The 19,179-nt window shown below is 44.9% G+C and overlaps 1 protein-coding gene across 4 annotated transcripts in view; it reads left to right on the top strand.

The window, feature by feature from the left end:
• The window catches only part of DENND1A (DENN domain containing 1A), a 268,662-nt gene that overhangs the window by 10,478 nt on the left and 239,005 nt on the right, over nt 1-19,179 (top strand). For all 4 annotated transcript variants that reach the window (XM_082208835.1, XM_082208833.1, XM_082208834.1 and 1 more), the window contains exon 2: nt 8,397-8,461. In XM_082208835.1, the coding sequence (XP_082064961.1) occupies nt 8,397-8,461 (65 nt within the window). The remainder of the gene's footprint in view (nt 1-8,396; nt 8,462-19,179) is intronic.

Here is a 19,179-nt window from a genome sequence, read left to right as displayed (position 1 = left end):
GAAGGGGGAACATAACAATTGTGGCTAGCAGCCACTGATAGTTTTATCTTCTATTAATTTGCTCAGTTCTCTTTTAAAGCCATCTACTGCAAAATCTATTATATAATTTTAGTAAAGCTTCAAACATTATATAGCCTTTAAACCCCAAATTTGAATAAAGTGTGGATATTGTTTAGAAAGAAAGATGCCCATTTCAATTCCCTGTCCCGGAGCTTTTGTTGCAGAAGTAAAGAACTTTACCTTCCACCCCCGTCCCCAAGATGTAGGATTCCTTTGGCACCTTAAAGCAGCCTTGTAAATAAGCCCATAAAAGTTACTAGTCTGCAAACCCTTTTTACTATCCTGCTGGGGGCTGACCCCCCGTCCCTCCTGGAGCAGCCTTCTGCAGTTCATTACTGGACATGGAAGAGAGGTCTTTTGTGCTGGGCATGGAGGATGGATCAACCGCTTTCTTCCTCCTCCACCACCAGCCTGCCTCATTTGCCCTCATGCAGTTCCCAGTCTCCTGTGGCTGTTAGGCCAGTCCCTAAATGCAAGGGTGCCTTAAAAGACCAATGACTTTTCTTTAGCTGAAGTTTCATAGGCAAGAATCTACTTGGGTGCAGTTGTTTCAGGCTTCGTCACCAAAAGTCCACAGGGTTTGGAAGCACCATACTGTAGACTTTATTATTTATTCAGGATTCATGATAAAACAATTTTTTCTATTAGTTATTAAAATATTTGTATATCACTATATTGTAAAAATATATTGAAGTGGGTTTACAGAAAAGCCCCCACATAAAACCATATGATAAAAGCATGCAAAAAGTTAAAAATAAGCTAAAAACAAAGAAAGAAAGTGAAAAAGAGACATCAGCATACCATGGTGGAAGGATGTCCTCTTAATTACCCGTGTAGGCTTGGCAGAACTGAACAGGCATTTAAAAGTTGGCACAGAAGGTTTTCCCCAAAGTTTCTACTTTGATTAACCTGAATGTAGGCTTGCCATCCTATGCACACTTACAGGTGAGTCAGTGTCATGTATCCTGCAATGGAGGGTGTGTGTGGCTTCTGAATAAATTTGAGGAGTAGACTGTAAGAATCACTGAGCATTGTGTCTGAAGTGGGCTGTGTTCTTTGAAGGCTTATGACACAATAAAGTTACAGGTAGGTAGCCGTGTTGGTCTGACGCAGTCGAAATATATATTAAAAAGTCCAGTAGCACCTTAGAGACCAACTAAGTTTGTTCTTGATATAAGCTTTTGTGTGCATGCACACTTCTTCTGATACACTGAAGCAGAAGTCACCAGACCCTTCTATATAGTCTGCTGCCGGCCTCTTCCTCCCGCCACGGCCGCTGCTACCCTGGTGCTCCTGTGGGCCAGAGAGCGGAGCGGATGAGCTCGCTCTGCCTACCCGATTCACAAGAAGAAGCAGCAGCTGTGGCGGCAGCAGCCCCTGGGGAGATAAGCGCAGCGCCTTCTTTCTCTAGGTGGGGAGGAAGCCTGTTTTGCGCCACCGCCACCAGCCCTTCAGCAAATGAGGCAGGCAGCAAACCTGGAAGGCGGCTGGGTCTGGGGTGTGTGTGGGGAGGACACAGTGTGCATAGGAATTCTTTTTTACATTTCTAAATACAGTCTGGCCCTCCAGAAGGTCTGAGGGAGAGTGGACCGGCCCCCTGCGGAAAAGGTTTGCTGACCCGTGATATGCACCTTTTAAAATTTGGATCATTAGCAGCACAAGCTTGCTTGGCCTCCTTTCGTTGCTTATCCATTGCTCACCAGAGCAGGGAGGTCCTTGCCTGACGTCCTTTGTCAGTGCTCTTGTAGGGACATAGGGTGCTGCCTTACTTGGAGGCAGATCATTGGTCTGTCTTGTTCAGTATTTATTTATTTACGCACATATGTACATACTTGCTGCATTTATTTCCCACCTTTCCTCCTCCTCCTCCTCCTCCTCACTGTTGTCCTCAGAGCATCCCTGTGAGTTAGGTTAGGCTGAAAAAACTGACTGGCCCCCAGGGTCACCCAGGCAGTGTCATGGCTGACTGGGGATTTCAGCCCCGGTTTCCCAGGATCTAACGCAGCACCCTAGTCACAATGCCGCCCAGGCTGTCACAATCTACATCAGGGTGCAGATCTGTTTCCCGCTTGTCTGGACCATAATTCCTGAATGGTAAACTGTCATGTTGGGGGTGTGGTGGCGGCAGGGGCCAGATCGCAAAGGGGGTGAGTTCAGAGCATTGCTTCTTGCGTTCACCCTTCTTGAGTGTTCTGTTTATCATTTATCCTCAAACAATCCTTTCGCTGCTTGTTTGTGAGTCTTCCCCTTGCCTTATCAGGGCTGAACATAATGGTAGTTGAGGAGATTGGCCGCTACATAATGTTGACAATTAGCGCAAGAGAAGCGGAAGGTTGTTGAGTGGAAGAAGATGAATCCCACAAGGCCTAATTGAAAAGGCACAGCAGGACACTAACTTGGAGGATCAGGAAGCGCAGAGAATGTAGGAGAGGCTTTTCAAAACTTCAGAACCATCACATGTATGCTTGGCTGCCTGTCTCGTGTACTAAAATATTCTACAGAAAGAGTTACGCGTGTTTGTGGGAAAACTCATTTGACGCACTTTCAGAGCTGTGCTTATTTTCCTGTTTTTCACAATGTGCTGTTATGAAGCCTACTTTAAGAAATGGAGGGTAGCACCTTTGGGAATCTGATACGCCTTGGTGTGTCCTGCTCTTCTCCACCTCCTTCATAACAGTTACATGTCGGCAGACCTGAAAAAAACCCCAGGTGTACCTGAAGGTCTGTGGAGGGCTGCTTTCTTAAAATGTGAGACCAATTCTAAAACCCAAACTGAAACTGAGCTTGGGATTTTGAAAAACAGTGGTACCTTGGTTCTCAAACGCCTTGGTACTCAAACAACTTGGAACCTAAACACTGCAAACCTGTTCTGGTTTGCAAACTTTTTTCAGAAGCCAAACGTGCTCTGTTTTGAGTGCCACACTTGCGTTTTGAGTGTTACACTGAGCTCTGTCAGGTTTTGCTATTTATTTTGCATTTTTGTTTTTGCGGCTCTTTTTTGTTTTTGTGACTGTGTGGAACCCAGTTCAGCTCCTGATGGATTGCTTGTGTGACTGCAGTACATTGTTTATGGCTTTCTTTTTGTGGATCAATGGTCTCATTATATAGTAAAATTCATGTTAAATTGCTGTTTTAGGGGTTGTTTCTAAAAGTCTGGAATGGATTAATCCATTTTGCATTACTTTATATGGGAAAGCATGCCTTGGTTTTGGAATGCTTTGGTTTTAGAACGGACTTTCAGAACGGATTAATTCTGAGAACCAACTTACCACTGTTTATACTAAAACAGGGCCCCCAAACCGTTCTGTGGATGACTTCTACAGTCATACCTCGTGTTGCGTTAGGTTCATGTTGTGCCTTTTTGACTTGCGAACGTGGCAAACCTGGAAGTATATACTTCTGGGTTTCGTTGCGTGTGTGCATGCAGAAGCGCATGCGCAGAAGCGCTCTATCATGCTCCGCACTTGCGCAGAAGCGCTGCTCTAGTTGTGAACTTTTCAGGGTGCGAACAGTACCCCGGAATGGATTGTGTCTGCAACTAGAGGTACCACTGTACTACGCAAGTTTACTTCTTGTGGTCTGTGATGTGTCTGTAGATTTGTGAATGAAGATGGGCACATACATCAAATTATTCATAATCGATTTTTAATTGTATTGTTACTGCTTTATATTATATTTATTGTATAAAAGTTGTATGCTAAAAACAATATGTAAGAAATAAAAAAAGCAATAGGAATATAATTAAAAATCACACAGCATCTAGCACAGCTCATAACATTTCCTGCAACAGGCATAAAAATCTGTTAAGCCGTCTGCCTAGATCCTCAAGTTGACGGGGGGGCGGAGTTTGGGAACCAGTGTACAGTCATACCTCGGGTTAAATGTGCTTCAGGTTGAGCGTTTTCAGATTACGCTCTGTGGCGACCCGGAAGTAACGGAGTGTGTTACTTCCGGGTTTCGTCGCTTGCACATGCGCAGACACTCAAAATAACGTAATGTGTAGAAGCGGTGAACCACGACCCGCGCAGACGCAGGTTGCGTTCGCTTCAGGATGTGAACGGGGCACCGGAACAGATCCCGTTCACATCCAGAGGTACCACTGTACTGAAATGTAAGGAACAGCCTAGCGGTTGTTGAGGCCCACAGCCCTCCTGCCATAGTGCTTTCTGCCCTGGTCCAGTCGTTGGGGTGTTGGACTGAGGACTTTGGGAGGCTAGAGTTCGAATCCCCACTCAGCCATGAAGCTCGTTGCAGTGACTTTGGTCTAGCCACTGCCTCTCAGCCAAACCTGGCCGCACAGTTGTGGGGGTTAAATGAGGAGATCCTTGAGATCCTTGGATAAAAAAGGTGGGCTATAAAAGCAAAACGGAACTCCGGTTGTAGCTTGGAAGTTGAACGGAATCCATTCTGGAAGCCTGTTCAACTTACAAAATGTTCAGAAACCAAAGTGCAGCTTCTGATTGGCTGCAGTAGCAGTTGGAAGCTGCAGACGCCCTATCAGATGTTCGGGTTCCAAAGAACGTTCACAAACCGGAACACTCACTTCTGGGTTTGTGGCGTTCGGGAGCCAAAATGTCCAAGTACCAAGGCGTTCAGGATTCAAGGTATGACTGTAACTAACTAACTAACTAATTAACTAACCAACCAACCAACCAATCAACCAACCATCCGTGTTGCTTCAGCTGGAGATGTCCATGGGTAGAGGCAGGCAGTTCTGAGATGTCCCCAGCTACAAACCGCCACTGTTTCCCAAAGGAGAGTGTTTTGGTAATTCGGTGTGTGTTGAAATTTCAGGATCCCTGTTTCCCTGTCTCTCCTCCCACACCCCCAATATTACAAGATGTTTCAGCAGGACTTAACAAATTCTCTCCTGAGGTGTTAGTTTGTGGAGGATAAGAATATGTTCTTTGTTAACCAACACCCTAGTTTTTTGAAACCCCCCTTTTATCCCAGCACTTGACAAAAACAAATGGGGGCTTTTTGCAGAACTGCAGCTCTGAATGTAGTGTCACCTTCTGTGTGCTGAAGTACTGCTTGTTAACTGGCATTTGTGACATGAGTTCAGCCTAGTCTGTAATATAACCAGTCCTATGGAGTTTGTACTTCCACCCCCCTTTTATTTATGTATTTAAAAAGCAACAACACCAAAACCAAAACAAAACACACACCTCCCGAGGAGAGCCTTGAAGGAAGCAGACGTAGGATTGACCCAGAAAGGAGGATGGATGTGTGCAGCCTGACTTAACTGATACTGGGTTCTCTTCCCTCATCCTAACGACACACTCTTTTTGAGAACAAGTGACCAAGTTCCCTGCCATGGGAACCTGAAATACGGGCCAAGGGAATTCAGGAGAATGAGCAGCCATCCCGATCACGTGGGGGGAATGGCAAGCCAATGGTGTCTCTGGGAATTAAAAATATGAAACCCCATAAATATACTACTTGTGTGGTCAACTTTTCTCTATTCAGCAATGGGATAAGCTTCTGCTGTCCTGGAGAATTGTGGTTACAGTGGTACCTCAGGTTACAGACGCTTCAGGTTACAGACTCCACTAACCCAGAAATAGTACCTCAGGTTAAGAACTTTGTTTCAGGATGAGAACAGAAATCGTGCAGCGGCAGCAGGAGGCCCCATTAGCTAAAGTGGTGCTTCAGGTTAAGAACAGTTTCAGGTTAAGAGAACGGACCTCCAGAATGAATTAAGTTCTTAACCCGAGGTGCCACTGTACTTGAAAATGGAAAACAAGCAACCCACAGCCCAAACCTGTGAGTTTTTGTTTGGAAATAGGAGTCTGTGCTGTGTTTGATGTGACTGACTTCCAAGTTAAGCTGATTTTAGGATTTCCAGCATTAACAGTTGCCCATTTTTAACCTGTTACACTGCACTGTGACAGGCTTGTGAGTGCAGAAGATCTTGTATATGTGTTGGGTATATTTATATTCTGAACTCCCCATACAATGAAAATACAAAAGGAAACGGTAAAATTGCAAAAGTTTCCAGGTGATAACTAGATGGCAACAGCTACAACAAAACACTAAAACCAACTGCTGGACATGCCGGACTTCCTGGGCCAATGAAAAAATGTCTTCCGTTGGGGTAAAAAATGGCATTTCCATTGGCACCAAGTGAGTTTCCCTGGGGAGGGCAGTTCCAATAAGAGCTGCCCCATCTGCCAAGGGGGAACCCAAAGGATCCCTCCCCATGACTGTTGTAAAAGATACCCAGTGCCTTCAAATGGGTGTTTTTTTAGTCTGTTTACCAGTTGGTGGTTTCACCATATCTAGAGGAAACTTTAGCCACTCCTCCCCCCCACATGACATGAGAACTCGTTGGCATCCAATGAGCTGAACGTTGAAAGATTTAGGACAGATATGCAGTGCATTGTGAAACTATGTGCCACAGGAGGCAGTGGTGGCTACCAATTTAGGTGGCTTTAAATGCTGATTGGACGACACGTGGAGGAGAGGGCTTTGGATGGCTGCAAGCCACAATGGTTATGCTCTGCTTCGGTGGTCAGAGGCAGGAGAGGTTCTGCGTCCCAGTTGCTGGAAGCCACAGGAGGGGAGAAGAGGGGTCTTGGACTCAGGTCCTGCTGGGGGTTTTCCAGTAAGGCCAGTGTGAGAACTGGAGGGTGGGCGAGATGGCCTGATCCCGCAGGCACTTCTTACATTCTTGGGTGTTTGGCAGGGGACTGACCAGGATCAGGCTGGAGAGGCTGAGCTGCCCCGTTGGCTGGCTCCACGCCACGCTCTCGAAAGAGTCTCCTCCAGCCTTCTTTGGCAACACGTTCGAAATATTAGAGCACACATTTAGCTAAAATGAAAACAGGACTAGCAAACTGTGGGCCCATTTTTAAAACTACTCCAGGAGGTGTTGAAAGGCTGCCTTGGTCTAATTATAGCTGCTGTTAAATAATGTGTTGCAATAATTAATCATCAGCTCTGCTTATGGGGAAGGGGAGCAGGCAAACACGCGGGCAGATGTGGCTGATGGTCTCAGGGCTTCTGTTTTCCTTGAAGCCTGCAATTGTTTTGGCCGGACGTGTTGCTGAATGTGACCCCCTTACTCTTTCAGAAAATCACAGATGCCTCTGTTCTTTCATATGGAGGTACATAAATAAAAGCCGCACTGTGCTCTCTGGATCCTGCTTTCTGTCACGGTTCTGTTTTGCCCAAATTGATTTGGCTCTCATCTTGATGACAGACTCTAATCAAGCTTGTATCTTTTAGGGGAGCTTCCTTGACACCAGCTGATCACGATGCATCAAGTGTAGTAGGCTGTTGCCCTGTGCAGCGCCGGATCTACCTATAAGCTAAACAAGCTATAGCTTAGGGCCCCACTCTCTCGGGGGGGGGGGGATTAAAGAAAAAACAACAACCTGAATGTACATTTCCAAAATACAAGATAAAAAACAAACAAAATAAAACCTACATACAGCAACAGTGTTGTGTGGGCTCCTATGATGTAAGTAATAGGCCCCGCCTGCTATATAGAGGGCCCCATTACCTTCAGTAATTTAGGGCCTCATCAAACCCAAATGGCCCTGTGCATACTTAAGGTTGCTACAACTTGATTGGTAGGTCTGGATTAACAAAATGTGTAATTGATTGCTACTGTTTTGAATTTTATTGGGTTCTTACATTCCATGGTGGGTCATGCAAATGGCTGTTCTGAATAATTCCTTTTAGAGGAAGGGTAGAGGGCATTGGGGATGAGTTTATGGAACCAAGGGGGTGGTAAAAAAGATTGGGGACCACTGCTTTTGTTGGTATGCTCTGATAGTTGACATTTACCTTTAATCTACATTTTTAGCCCCCATTTAAAGGAATGTTGGGCAACCAAGAGGATCCAGGGTCTGGAAGCCAAGCCTTACGAGGAGCACTTGAAGGCGCTGGGTGTGTTTAGCCTGGGAAAGAGGAGACTGAGAGGAGATAGGACAGCCATCTTCACATATCTTAAGGGCTGTCACAGGGAAGAGGGAGCAAGCTTGTTTTCTGCTGCTCTGGAGGGCAGAACTCAAACCAATGGCTTCAAGTTACAAGAAAGGAGATTCAGACTAAATATATGGGGAAAAACTTCCTGACACTAAGAGCTGTTCAAGAGTGGAACAGTCTCCCTCGGGAGGTTGTGAGCTCTCCTTCCCTGGAGGTTTTCAAGCAGAGGCTGGGTGGCCATCTGTCCTGGATGCTTGAGCTGAGGATCCCTGCATTGCAGGGGGCTGGACTAGATGACCCTGGGGGACCCTTTCGACTCCTAAGATTCTGTGATTTTATGATTCTGTGAATCATTCCAAAAAGCATTACTTAGATTTATTAACAACTTTATTCTTTTTCAGGCAAAACCCGGAAGCAACATTTGAAGTCTATGTTGAAGTGACCCATTCAGCATCAGCGGGTCCAGGTACTGTAAAATGCAGATGCTGTTTATGTATTGTACCTACAGTGCTTTTGAGGGCTTCCACCAGGGTTGTGCTATTTGGGGGGAATTGGTTCAGAGCAGGGTGGTCCAGTGAGTGGCCCAAGGGCCACATTTGGCCCACAAGGCCTTTTTTGTGACCCTGCCCACTGCCATCGCATTACCCGGCGGGGCGCTGGGCTTTGGGGAGGAGGCCCACCCCACCCTTTCCCAAAGCCGCCTTAACACTTTCCCAGCTTTGGGAAGGAGGTGGGAGGGCTCTCGGGCTCTGCTGGTGCCCCGTGTCTCCTTCACAATGCCTGGCACACGCTTAGCTGTCTTTGGGAAGGCAGTGGAAGGGCTGCGGGGCAGGGCTGGGGATCCAATTTTGGCCTCATTTCCCCCCACTGCACATCAAGGCAGGGTGCGGCCTGCAGGTTCCATATTGAAGTCCCCTAGTGGACCACCTGGTATGAAAAGCTGAACCGCTCAGCTCAATATAGGAAGCTGAAGATATGGTCTTGCTGAGCTTCTAATCCATTGTTGGGCTGAAGGTGCTTCTAGTTCCAGAACACTGGGAAACGTCTGATTTCCAACATTCAGAGGAAAGCCTTTTGTTAAATGTTGCCACCAGTCGGAACTGCCAGCCTTCTTTTGAAATCTGTAAATTTCACCCACAGCCCGTTATCATTGTGGGCAGCTCAAAATACTGACCTCTTGAACTGACCTGACTTTTATTTGCAGTTTATCTGAAAGTTGTAATGTTGCTGGCGTTGGTTGTCTGCTTTTTTCCCATCCTGTTTTATCACCCTATTAATGACTTAAAGATAGTGTATTTTTTCACTTATAAAATTCTTACCACTGTTAAAGAGTTTATTTATTTATTGCTTTTATAGCCCCTCCTTTTCTCCAAGGAGCTCAATGTGGTGCTCATGATTCTTCCTCTCCTCCACAACGACCCTGTGAGGAGGGCAGGTTAGTCGGAGAGGCAGTGACTGGCCCAAGTGACATACCAGTGAACTTTGTGGATGAGTAGGATTCGAACCCTAGTCTGACACTCTAACCACTGTGCCACACTGGCCATCGTATCTTGCCTTAGTGCTGCAGGTCAGACCTTGAGCACATCACAACACCCTGTTGTATTGCATGCCTGTTCACTCCAACTCTCAGTCCCATATTCTTAGGACAACCCTATATAGGGTGTTGCCGCATTTTAAAAACGTTCACCTATACTTATTATTTGTTAGCTCTGGCCCTTCTCCATCAATAGTAATCCTAAATAACTGGGATGCAACAGCCTTAAAAGCCTTATCCCTAGATGATGTCTGCTTCACTTCCCAAGGAGGAAGCCCTGTTAAGATGGTCTACTCCAGTGTTTCCCAAACTTTTTTGGGCAACGGCACACCTGTTTACTGAAAAAAATCTCGCGGCACACCACCATTACAGCCCCGTGACGTCAGCGCGCAGCGTCACGCCGGGAGGGACGCACGAAAGTGAAAGTTTCCCCCCCCCCCCTTGCCGGGGAACCTCCAAGCTTTGGGGGTGGGAGGAGGCAGCAGAGCGAGGGACTGAGGGACGGCGGCTGTTGTGGTGGTGGCGGCGATAGCGGGCGGAGGAGGGGGCGGCGGCGGGGCTTGAGGAGCCGTCGCCGGGAGTTGCTGCTGCTGTTGTTGCTGCTGCTGCCCGGACATGCCGGCCTCCTCCTCCTCCGCTTTCTTGCGCTCCTCCCTTTTGCATGCGCTGCCCCGCCGCTCGGCACCACCACCGCGGAGCTGCCCCCGGCTCGACGCGGATCCTCGCCGCCGCCGCCTCTCACCGCCCGACTCGCCCGCCTCCCTCCCACGGCACACCAGCCAATGTCTCACGGCACAGTAGTGTGCCGCGGAACACCGGTTGGGAAACACTGGTCTACTCTTATGCTCTTCTCAAACTGGAGGCAGGTTGGTTTGGGAGCAAGCACTTGCCCAGGTATGCTCTCCTGACCGTGGGATTTGAAGAAATGGCAGAGTCCATTTAGAAACTAACTCTAGCTTCTGCCCAGCTGAACTCTCACCACCCCTTGCTTGAAAATCGGAGGAAGTGTGAACTTAAATGTTATTCTGTACAGTACTAGTGTCTGGTAGTAACCTTCCATTTTGAAGCATGTTTGTTCATCCCTAGGGGGATTAAGTTCCTACTGGGAACTTAATTTTTTAAACTAGATAATTTAGTAAACATTTTGTTCCAAAACTCAAAATCCTTGTGCTTGCTGATTTATTTTTTAAAAAAATAGTATTTGATGCTAATTCATCTTTCAATGAGATAATCCATTTTTTACCAAACTGCTAATTTATTCGCCCTGCAGACAACTTGGAAATTGCTGAGGTTCTTAGTGGACCACTCAACCTTTTTTGGGGAGTGGGCCTGCAAATCAAGTACCTACATAATTCATATAGTCCCTGTCCTGCCCTTCAAATGCTCTGGGTCTCCTTGGTTTGGTTAGCAAAGTTCTCTGTAGTTGATCTCCATCATCAGAAAAGTGCACAGCCAAGTATAAATACTGTTTCACCACTTTTCTACAAGCCACCCATATGAAGCTAGAAAGGCACAGAAGCCCACAGTGGGATTTGTGAACCAAAATCCAGGTAGTATGCCTGTTTTTGGCTGAAGAAGATGCTTCTAATGGGTCCGTGCAGTATGGAAGCCTTGGTGTGAGAGTCTTGTTGACAATCAGGAGTGGGATGCCACCAAAAGCCTCTCTGAGCAGGTGCTAGGACAATGAGGGAAAACTGGAAAGAAAGACTTGGTGGATTTGGTGTGTGGGTGTGTCTGAGTGTGTGAATCATAGAACTGTAGAGTTGGAAGGGGCCCCAAGGGTCATCTAGTCCAACCCCCTGCAATGCGGGAATCTCAGCTAAAGCATCTAGGACAGGTGGCCGTCCAACCTCCAAGGAAGGAAAGTCCACCTCCTCCCGAGGGAGACAATTCCACTGTCAAACAGCGCTTGCTGTCAGAATGTACTTCCTGATTCTGAGTTGGAATCTCCTTTCTTGTAACTCAAAGCCATGGGTTCGAGTCCTACCCTCCAGAGCAGGAGAAGACAAGCATGTTCCCTCTTCTGTGGGACAGCCCTTGAGATATTTGAAAGTTTTCACAACACAATAAAAGAAACAAACTAATCCACGGGAAGTAAAGAAACTAAAGAATGAAGGAACATAAAAAGAAACTACAAGATCCTCCCTCATCACTCTATTTTAACTTTCATCCCCTGTGGAGGAAGGTGTGCCCTCCCACCTCTCACCTGGGCTCATCCCTCTCTTTGTACAGTCTCTCACCTTGTGAGATCTCCCCTTGCCCACCTCTCACATGGGGTCCATGCTGTCCTTCCCCTTCATCTGTATACAGTTCTAATAAAGTACAATGAGGAAGAGTAATAATATAAAAATAATAATGAACTATAAAGAGAGATAAAAGTGAAGAGAGAAAAAGAGGGGGGAAATAGATAAAAGGATCTCCAGCTATCAATCTGTCAGTTGTATGTAGAATATTTCTTCAAAATAGTAAAATGCTCAATCCAGGTTATCCAGTTATTCCTCCCTTTGCTGGACATTGTTTTCTCCAGCCTTCCATCCAGTGCTCACCAATTCGTTTACCTTTTTCACTGCAGAAAGTCTAAAGAAGCTTCTCCAGTTACTGCCGTCACAATGATAAAACTTGTGCTTTATTCTTTATCTCCTCCTTCAAGAGAAAAGCTTTTTAAAAATACTGTATTTGTCTATTAATGCATGGTAGTTCAGTTAACTTTAAAATCTTAATTCGTGTCCCAATCCATTTCTTGTGCCATTTCCATCTAGAAATCTGTATCAGTCCTGTTTGTCCATTCTTTCTCCTCTTATTCCACTTAACCAGAAGAGCAAGATTCCATTCAGATCGCACACAAAGTCAATCCTTTCTCCGCTGCGCCTTCACTCCTGGGTTTCCCTCCAAAAATCAAAATTCCAGTATTTGGCAGCTCTGTTCCTTCCAGCTTTCACACACCAATTGCAACTCTTCCATTCTATTCTGCTTTTCAGACTGCGTCTCGGATTCAAGGATTTTCCTCCTTCCTCTCTCCCCTCCCTCCCAAATTGAGTCTATAGCTTTTATCTACTTTTCTGGAAGTTCTGGCACTTCATTAATATATTCTCCTAGAATCATTTTTCTCATATGTACATTTATTTCTTCAAACAGTGCTCTTGCCACATAAAGTCCTCGGTCTAGTTTCTGTATTCTGTGGCATTAGCTACACCTCCCAGTTTGGTGCCATCTGCAAATTGGGTGAGCATTTCCTTCATTCCTTCATCCAGGTCTTTTATAAAGACGATGAACAACAACAGGCCCGGGACAGAACTTTGCGGCACCCCACTTGTCACTTTTTTTCATTAATGATAACTCTTTTGGTTTGGTCAGTCAACCAGCTACAAATCCACCTAACAGTTACATCGTTCAACCCACATTTTACCAGCTTGCTTGCAAGAATATCATGGGGGACTTTGTCAAAAGCCTTACTGAAATCAAGATACACTATGTCCACAGTATTCCTCTGATCCACCAAGCTTGTTACTCCATCAAAAAAAGAAATCGTATTGGTCTGGCATGACTTATTTTTGAGAAATCCATGCTGGGTCTTAGAAATCACAGCCTCTTGTTCTAAGTGCTCACAGACCCACTGTTGAATTATCTCTTCTAGGACCTTTTCTGGTATCAATGTCAAGCTCACTGGTCGGTGGTTATCTGGGTCTGTTTCCCCATCCCCTGCCTCCAGTCTGCAGGGACCTCCCCTGTTCTCCAAGAATTCTCAAAATTATAGACAGCGGCTCTGAGACACTGAGGTCCACTTCCATGGGTCTTCTGGCAGTTCTCTCATTGCGAGAAGTGAAGTTACAGGGAACCAGGCAGAGGGCCTTCCAACAGTGGTGCCTGCCATGTGGAACACCCTCCCTTCAGATGTCAAGGAGATATCCTTAGAGTCCCTTCCAATTATGTAGTTCTATGGTTCTGTTACTTTTTATTAAGAGACCTGTTTGATTCTGAAGTTGTGTGTTGCTGACAGTGTCATGTTGGCTAGTTTAGGCTGTGGCTGTTCTGGATGTTCAATGCCATCACAAGCATGACTTCCTGAATATTAAACCCACCCACACCAGTTGAGTGGTCTCTGAATATGGAGTGCTGCCTTTACAGAGGGAGAACAATTGATTTTTAACCTTCCATTTTAGTGATACTAAACTTCTTGGGAAAAGTGAAAGAATTGGTTGATCAGTTGAGAAGACGGGCTATTAATGGAAACAGTTTTGGGGGCCACTATCTGTATCAGACCTCAGGTACTGCTGCCTATTCCTTTAATTTCAAATTTCCTGCAAGATTTTTTTAAACACCAACTTTGCCCTTGGAAGCTTTGATACGAAACTGCCATAGACATTATCCCCTACATTCTCATAATAAATAGAACCATTCTTATACAGATAGACTGAAAGAAGCTTATAAAAGTCACGCACTGCAGTAAGAATGAAAAACCAGAGCTACTGTCTGTTTCCTCTTTTCTTTTCCTCTACCTTCAAATTGCCTATTTTGTTTTCTTCAAGGAAGCAATCACGTGTCGTGTGCGAGAAATGAGCCGTTATCAGAATCCAGTGAACTTTTGAGACCTCTGCCAAAGGGCCTTCCTTATTAGAAAGAGTGAAGGGAATTTGGATATAGCTCTGTGACTAATAGCATAGGGTGGGGGAGAAAGTGTATTTGTTAGTCTAAAGTAACTGATCAAAATAAGTCACCAAAGCTGGAACGTTTGAAAGTGAAAGGCTCACAAAAGTGAAATCCCCCCCTTGTGTAGGGAGCTTTTGTGTAGGTTTTGTGTGTGCGTGTGTGTGCTTGCCAAAGAAGACATCAGAAAAGAGTGTTGGATCCTCTGCTTCGCCACGCAGTGAGCCAGAAGGCCCCATCTCTCCAAGGACCTCCTCTTTCATCTTTTTGTGAGAGCCACGCAAAAATCTTGCTGTGTGTTCAAGGAATGGCTTAAAATGGTTTAGTGCAGCTAAAGTATTCCTTTCATTTCCCTCCTCCCTTTAAACACACACCCACAGCCCGTATGGCTTTAAGTTGGAAGCCTAAATGTGGTACATAACACAAGGATGAAGTGATGAGCGTGTTACGGGGCCGGGGGGGGGGGCGGGGTGCTCAATGTTCCCCGGGATTAGTAAAGGAAATGGCAGTTTCGGCCGCTTCCTTTTACAACAAAGGGATTTAAAAGGCCTAGCTGCTAAGTCTCTCTCTGTGTTTCGTTTCTTTTCTCCAAAACATACTAGTAGGTTGAAAAGGGAGATGAATCTTCCTGGGGAAATTATTAACTCTGAGGGAGTCTATCGTTGTTTGAGAGAATTTGCATTTCAACTGGCTCAGAGTGCAGTGTGTACCCATAATCTGATTCCTGCTGGAAGCTGGCTGAGTAGTTGGTGGAACTAAGGGCTTCCTACTTTGTGTCCTGACCTCTGCATAGCAACAGCTTTATTTTACTCAGCGGATCACACAAGGTCTACCTAAAAATAATCAAAAGTCCCAAGCTCTGCTGGGAGATACCACCAGGTACATCTTTGCAGCTCCCTCGCCTCCTGTGGTAGGACTTCCGCAGGTGACAGTGAAGTGAAAACTTGGCCTGAAAAAATGGACATGAACACTGCTTGGATTATGAGTTTATAAGAACTCTGTTGGATCACAGACCAGGAGCACAGCCAGTACACATCCTGTTTCAGATAGTGGCTAGATAGATGACTCTGGGAAGCCCATAAGCTTGGCATACAGGCAGCAGTCCTCTCTGCACTCTTTTGTTAGGGTGTGGCCATGGCAGCAGTCTGGAAGGAGTCAGGAGCTGGGAACTGGGAGCTAGGACTGTCGAGTGATTGGAATCCGGGGGCAAACCAGTAGGCAGAAGAAGCCAGGAGTCAGGATGAAAAGCAAGACCAGCAATTCAGGACATGCTAGACCTCAGGTACACCCTGTTGCTCAGGTAAGACTCAGCTGGAAAAGGAAGTCGTTTATACTTCTTCTTGCCTGTTAGGAGTCACTGGTCAGCCTGGATGGGTGAATACAAATCAGATAGTTCTTCCCCAATAGGCAGAAATTATGTGGCTTACCACATGGATACCACATAGATGAGCGGTTCCTGAAACCATTACTCCCCAGCAAGTTGAATTCAATGGTATGCTACATGAAGTTGCCATTTAGTTAACACAGCCAATAACTGCTGGTAGATCTGCTGTCCATTACCTGGTCTGTGAACAGGTAAAGCTGCTTTATCCTGTGTTAGGCTGTTGGTCCATCCAGTCTACCCTGAGGGGCAGCAGCTCTCCAGGGGAGAGGACCTCTTCTTTATGCAGCCTTCCTACCTGAGATGAGATCCTGGACATTCTTCACATGGAGCAGCTGCTTGTCTGCTGAGCTACAACCCCTCTCAAAGACACCATACTGTATGGCCACCCCCACATCTTGTGGCAGCTTGGTTCTGACGGATTGTGGCTCCTCTCCTGGTGCCCCAGGCACCAATCCTTCCACTTGGACTCCATGTTGTTACGTAAGCCCCCTGTTGAAATATTGTCTCTGCCGTGAATTTTCTGTCATTTGCTTTACGGCAAGCAGCTTGCTGTTTTCTCAGCACCTCCTCTGCAACATGGGGATAATACTGAGCCGCCTTTCAAGGTGGCTGCTGAGTTTCCTGAGATAATGTATGTGAAGGCGTTTTGGAGGCACCAGGTTGTCTCTAGACAATCTGGGTGCGATAAACGTACTTTGGACTCCTCCCTTCTTGATGACCCTTTTAGAGATTTTGTGTGTTCCATCCACTACTTGGGGAGAGGTGGCGGTTCTTAATGGTCTGGCTGTGACGTAAAGAGCCAGAAAAATGTCGGACACCCACATCCACACCTGCTCAAAAATTGGAGGGGCATGGTAAAGTCTGGGGTGGGCTTGAGGAAATTACACACCTTGACATTGTTCACGCTTTGTAACTTCCTTAATAGCAGCAACAAGCTGTTGATATCATTTTGCGTAGCAGTGATTTTCTTCTACTTCAGCCTACAATTCAGAGCAACATTTATTGCTGTGCTGATGAGGACTGTTTAACCAGAAAGGAGGACCTCCTGGTCACAATTCTTCTCCTCCTCCTCCTCCTCCTCCTCCTCCTCCTCCTCCTCCTCTCTTTTTGCACAAGAGGGGGAAAAACCCCTCCTTTTGTTGATTTTTATATTTTTAAAGAGAGCTTGACATCTTCATCAAGTTCACAGTGGGCTGGCTTTGTTTGCTTTCTTCTGAATGCAGGATAAGACTTTGTCCCCCTGCCCATTGTTTTGTGCAGTAAGAACGGGCCTCGCCATGGCTGAGGTGCTGTTTTTCTTTTTCCCCTCTCTCTTTTTTTTGGTAAACCCACAATATGGTCATTGTCTGGTACTGAATAATTGTGGCTGCTTTTTGTACAAGCAGAACGAAGGCTTTGGCTTTGAACAGATTCCTTCTTAGCGTGAAAAGAGACTAATCCATGTAAATACAGGCCAGAAATAAAGCTTTACAGAAAAAGGGAAAGGCGGCTAAGCAGGAGGTCAGAGGTCAGCAATTTAACCTTTGACCTAACAAATAAGAAGCATGAAAGTTCCCGAATTGGTTTACAAAGGCAAACTCCTGTGATCTGTCAGTTTTTCTTTTCACGATGGAGACGGGTGAGAAATCTGACAGCCAGTTCCTCCTTAGCAGAGTGTTGAAATTTTACTGCTAAGCTCAAAATTTCTTAGCAGGTTGAAATTTACTTTTTAATGCTATATATATATATATATATATATATATATATATATATGTATGTATGTTATTCGTGTCCCTTCATTCCCTTGTGTTTTTTTGTTGTTTTGTTTTTAACATGATTTCCCATGCACCTATGAAGAGTCTGTCTCACTAAGTAGAATGAAGAGATTCCACTTCAGATCTTGTTGAGTATTTGGGGAGCGCTAAAGCATTAAGGATCTGCTGATGAAGCACTTTTTGCAATTAAGTGCTTGTGAACAGGCTTCTTTATGATTTTCAGGAGTTGCATTGAAATAACTAGACGCAAACAGAGTTTCTCTCTCTTTTGAATAGAGTCGATGGGTTGCATGGGTTTGGTAAAAAGAAAAAAAGTTTTGAATTTAAAGGTATTGTTTTAAACTCTCTTCTACTCATTCACAAAATTTGCAAACAGTTTTCCTTGTTTGTGCTTCTTTAATCACAACAGGTAATCTTGTTAATGAGTGTTAATTTTTTGCTTTAAGCTTAATGCACCTGAAGTTAGCTGTTATATCTCACTATAGATAATTCTGTGACTAGGGAAGAACTTTAATTAGAGAGTCATTGAGATTAAAAAGAAACAATGAACTAATGACTCTAAAGCAGACTCCCCATAGATTAATAAGGACAGTGATTAAGATGCTTAACTTAATGTTGTACAACCATATTCTATTTTCAACTCATGCCTTTATGACCATCCACTGCTTTAGAGAGCAGCTGTTCAGGGACATTTCATTATAGATATTTCTGGAACTCAGAAAACCAAGTCCATGTGGTATTTGCTGGAGTACTCCAGGAAAAATGCTAGTCAACTTGAGTTATTTCACAAGAATGCCACTACTTGGGTGAATAATACTAAGGTCTATAAAAAGTTGTTTTTAAAAGCATAAGTGGATGCCATTTGGGCAAAGTGCCTATATTGAAGTTTTCTTTGGTTATGGAAAAGTTAATTAGAAACAGAAGTAAACATTTTGTACCATTGTAATACATGGTAGCAGTAGATTCACATATTTCTTCAGACTAATATACAGTGGTATCTCGGGTCAAGTAGTTAATTCGTTCCGGAGGTCCATACTTAACCTGAAACTGTTCTTAACCTGAAGCACCACTTTAGCTAATGGGGCCTCCTGCTGCTGCCGTGCCGCTGGAGCACGATTTCTGGTCTCATCCTAAAGCAAAGTTCTTAACCCGAGGTACTATTTCTGGGCTAGCGGAGTCTGTAACTTGAAGCGTATGTAACCTGAGGTGTATGTAACCCGAGGTACCACTGTATTTAGTTTCAAGGCTAAGCTTTCTGTATCAGGTACTGTGTGGGGCTGCCCTATATGACTGAATGCTCTAATGCAGAAAGTAGAGTGTTTTGCTGTACAGTAGCCCCTCCCCTGGCTTCGTGTTGTCTTTTGGGTGCAATGATGGGGCTGTGGGCTTGACACTAAATGGCTTGAGCCTCATATGCCCAAGAGACCACCTGGCCACCTGTGTTCTGATTTCACCTCCTGAGCTGAACAGTGAATAATTTCCAGGAATGTCAATATAACCTTATGCATATGGCAAGAGGCATTCTTATTGGTTACTCCCGCAGTTCTGGAGTTTAATTTTCTTTGAGCATCTTTTTGGAAGGGTTGTGAAACCATTTTATTTTATTTTATTTTATTTTATTTTATATCTTAAAATATTTTTTATTCAGTTTTGAACAATTTAAGAGTGCATAACACTTACACATTCTCAGTCTAGGTTATATAGAAAAAATAAGTGCTTCTGATTGAGATATTATAGTTATTTAATTATCAATAAGAAAAAAACATAAAAGAGAGAAAAGGAAAGGAAATACAGTGGTACCTCGGGTTACATACGCTTCAGGTTACACACTCCACTAAGCCAGAAATTGTGCTTCAGGTTAAGAACTT

The sequence above is a fragment of the Podarcis vaucheri genome, assembly GCF_965113315.1.
Source record: "Podarcis vaucheri genome assembly, chromosome: Z".
Lineage (NCBI taxonomy): Eukaryota > Metazoa > Chordata > Lepidosauria > Squamata > Lacertidae > Podarcis > Podarcis vaucheri.
The sequence above is the reverse complement of the archived record's forward strand: the minus strand, read 5'-3'. Positions and strand labels throughout refer to the sequence as shown.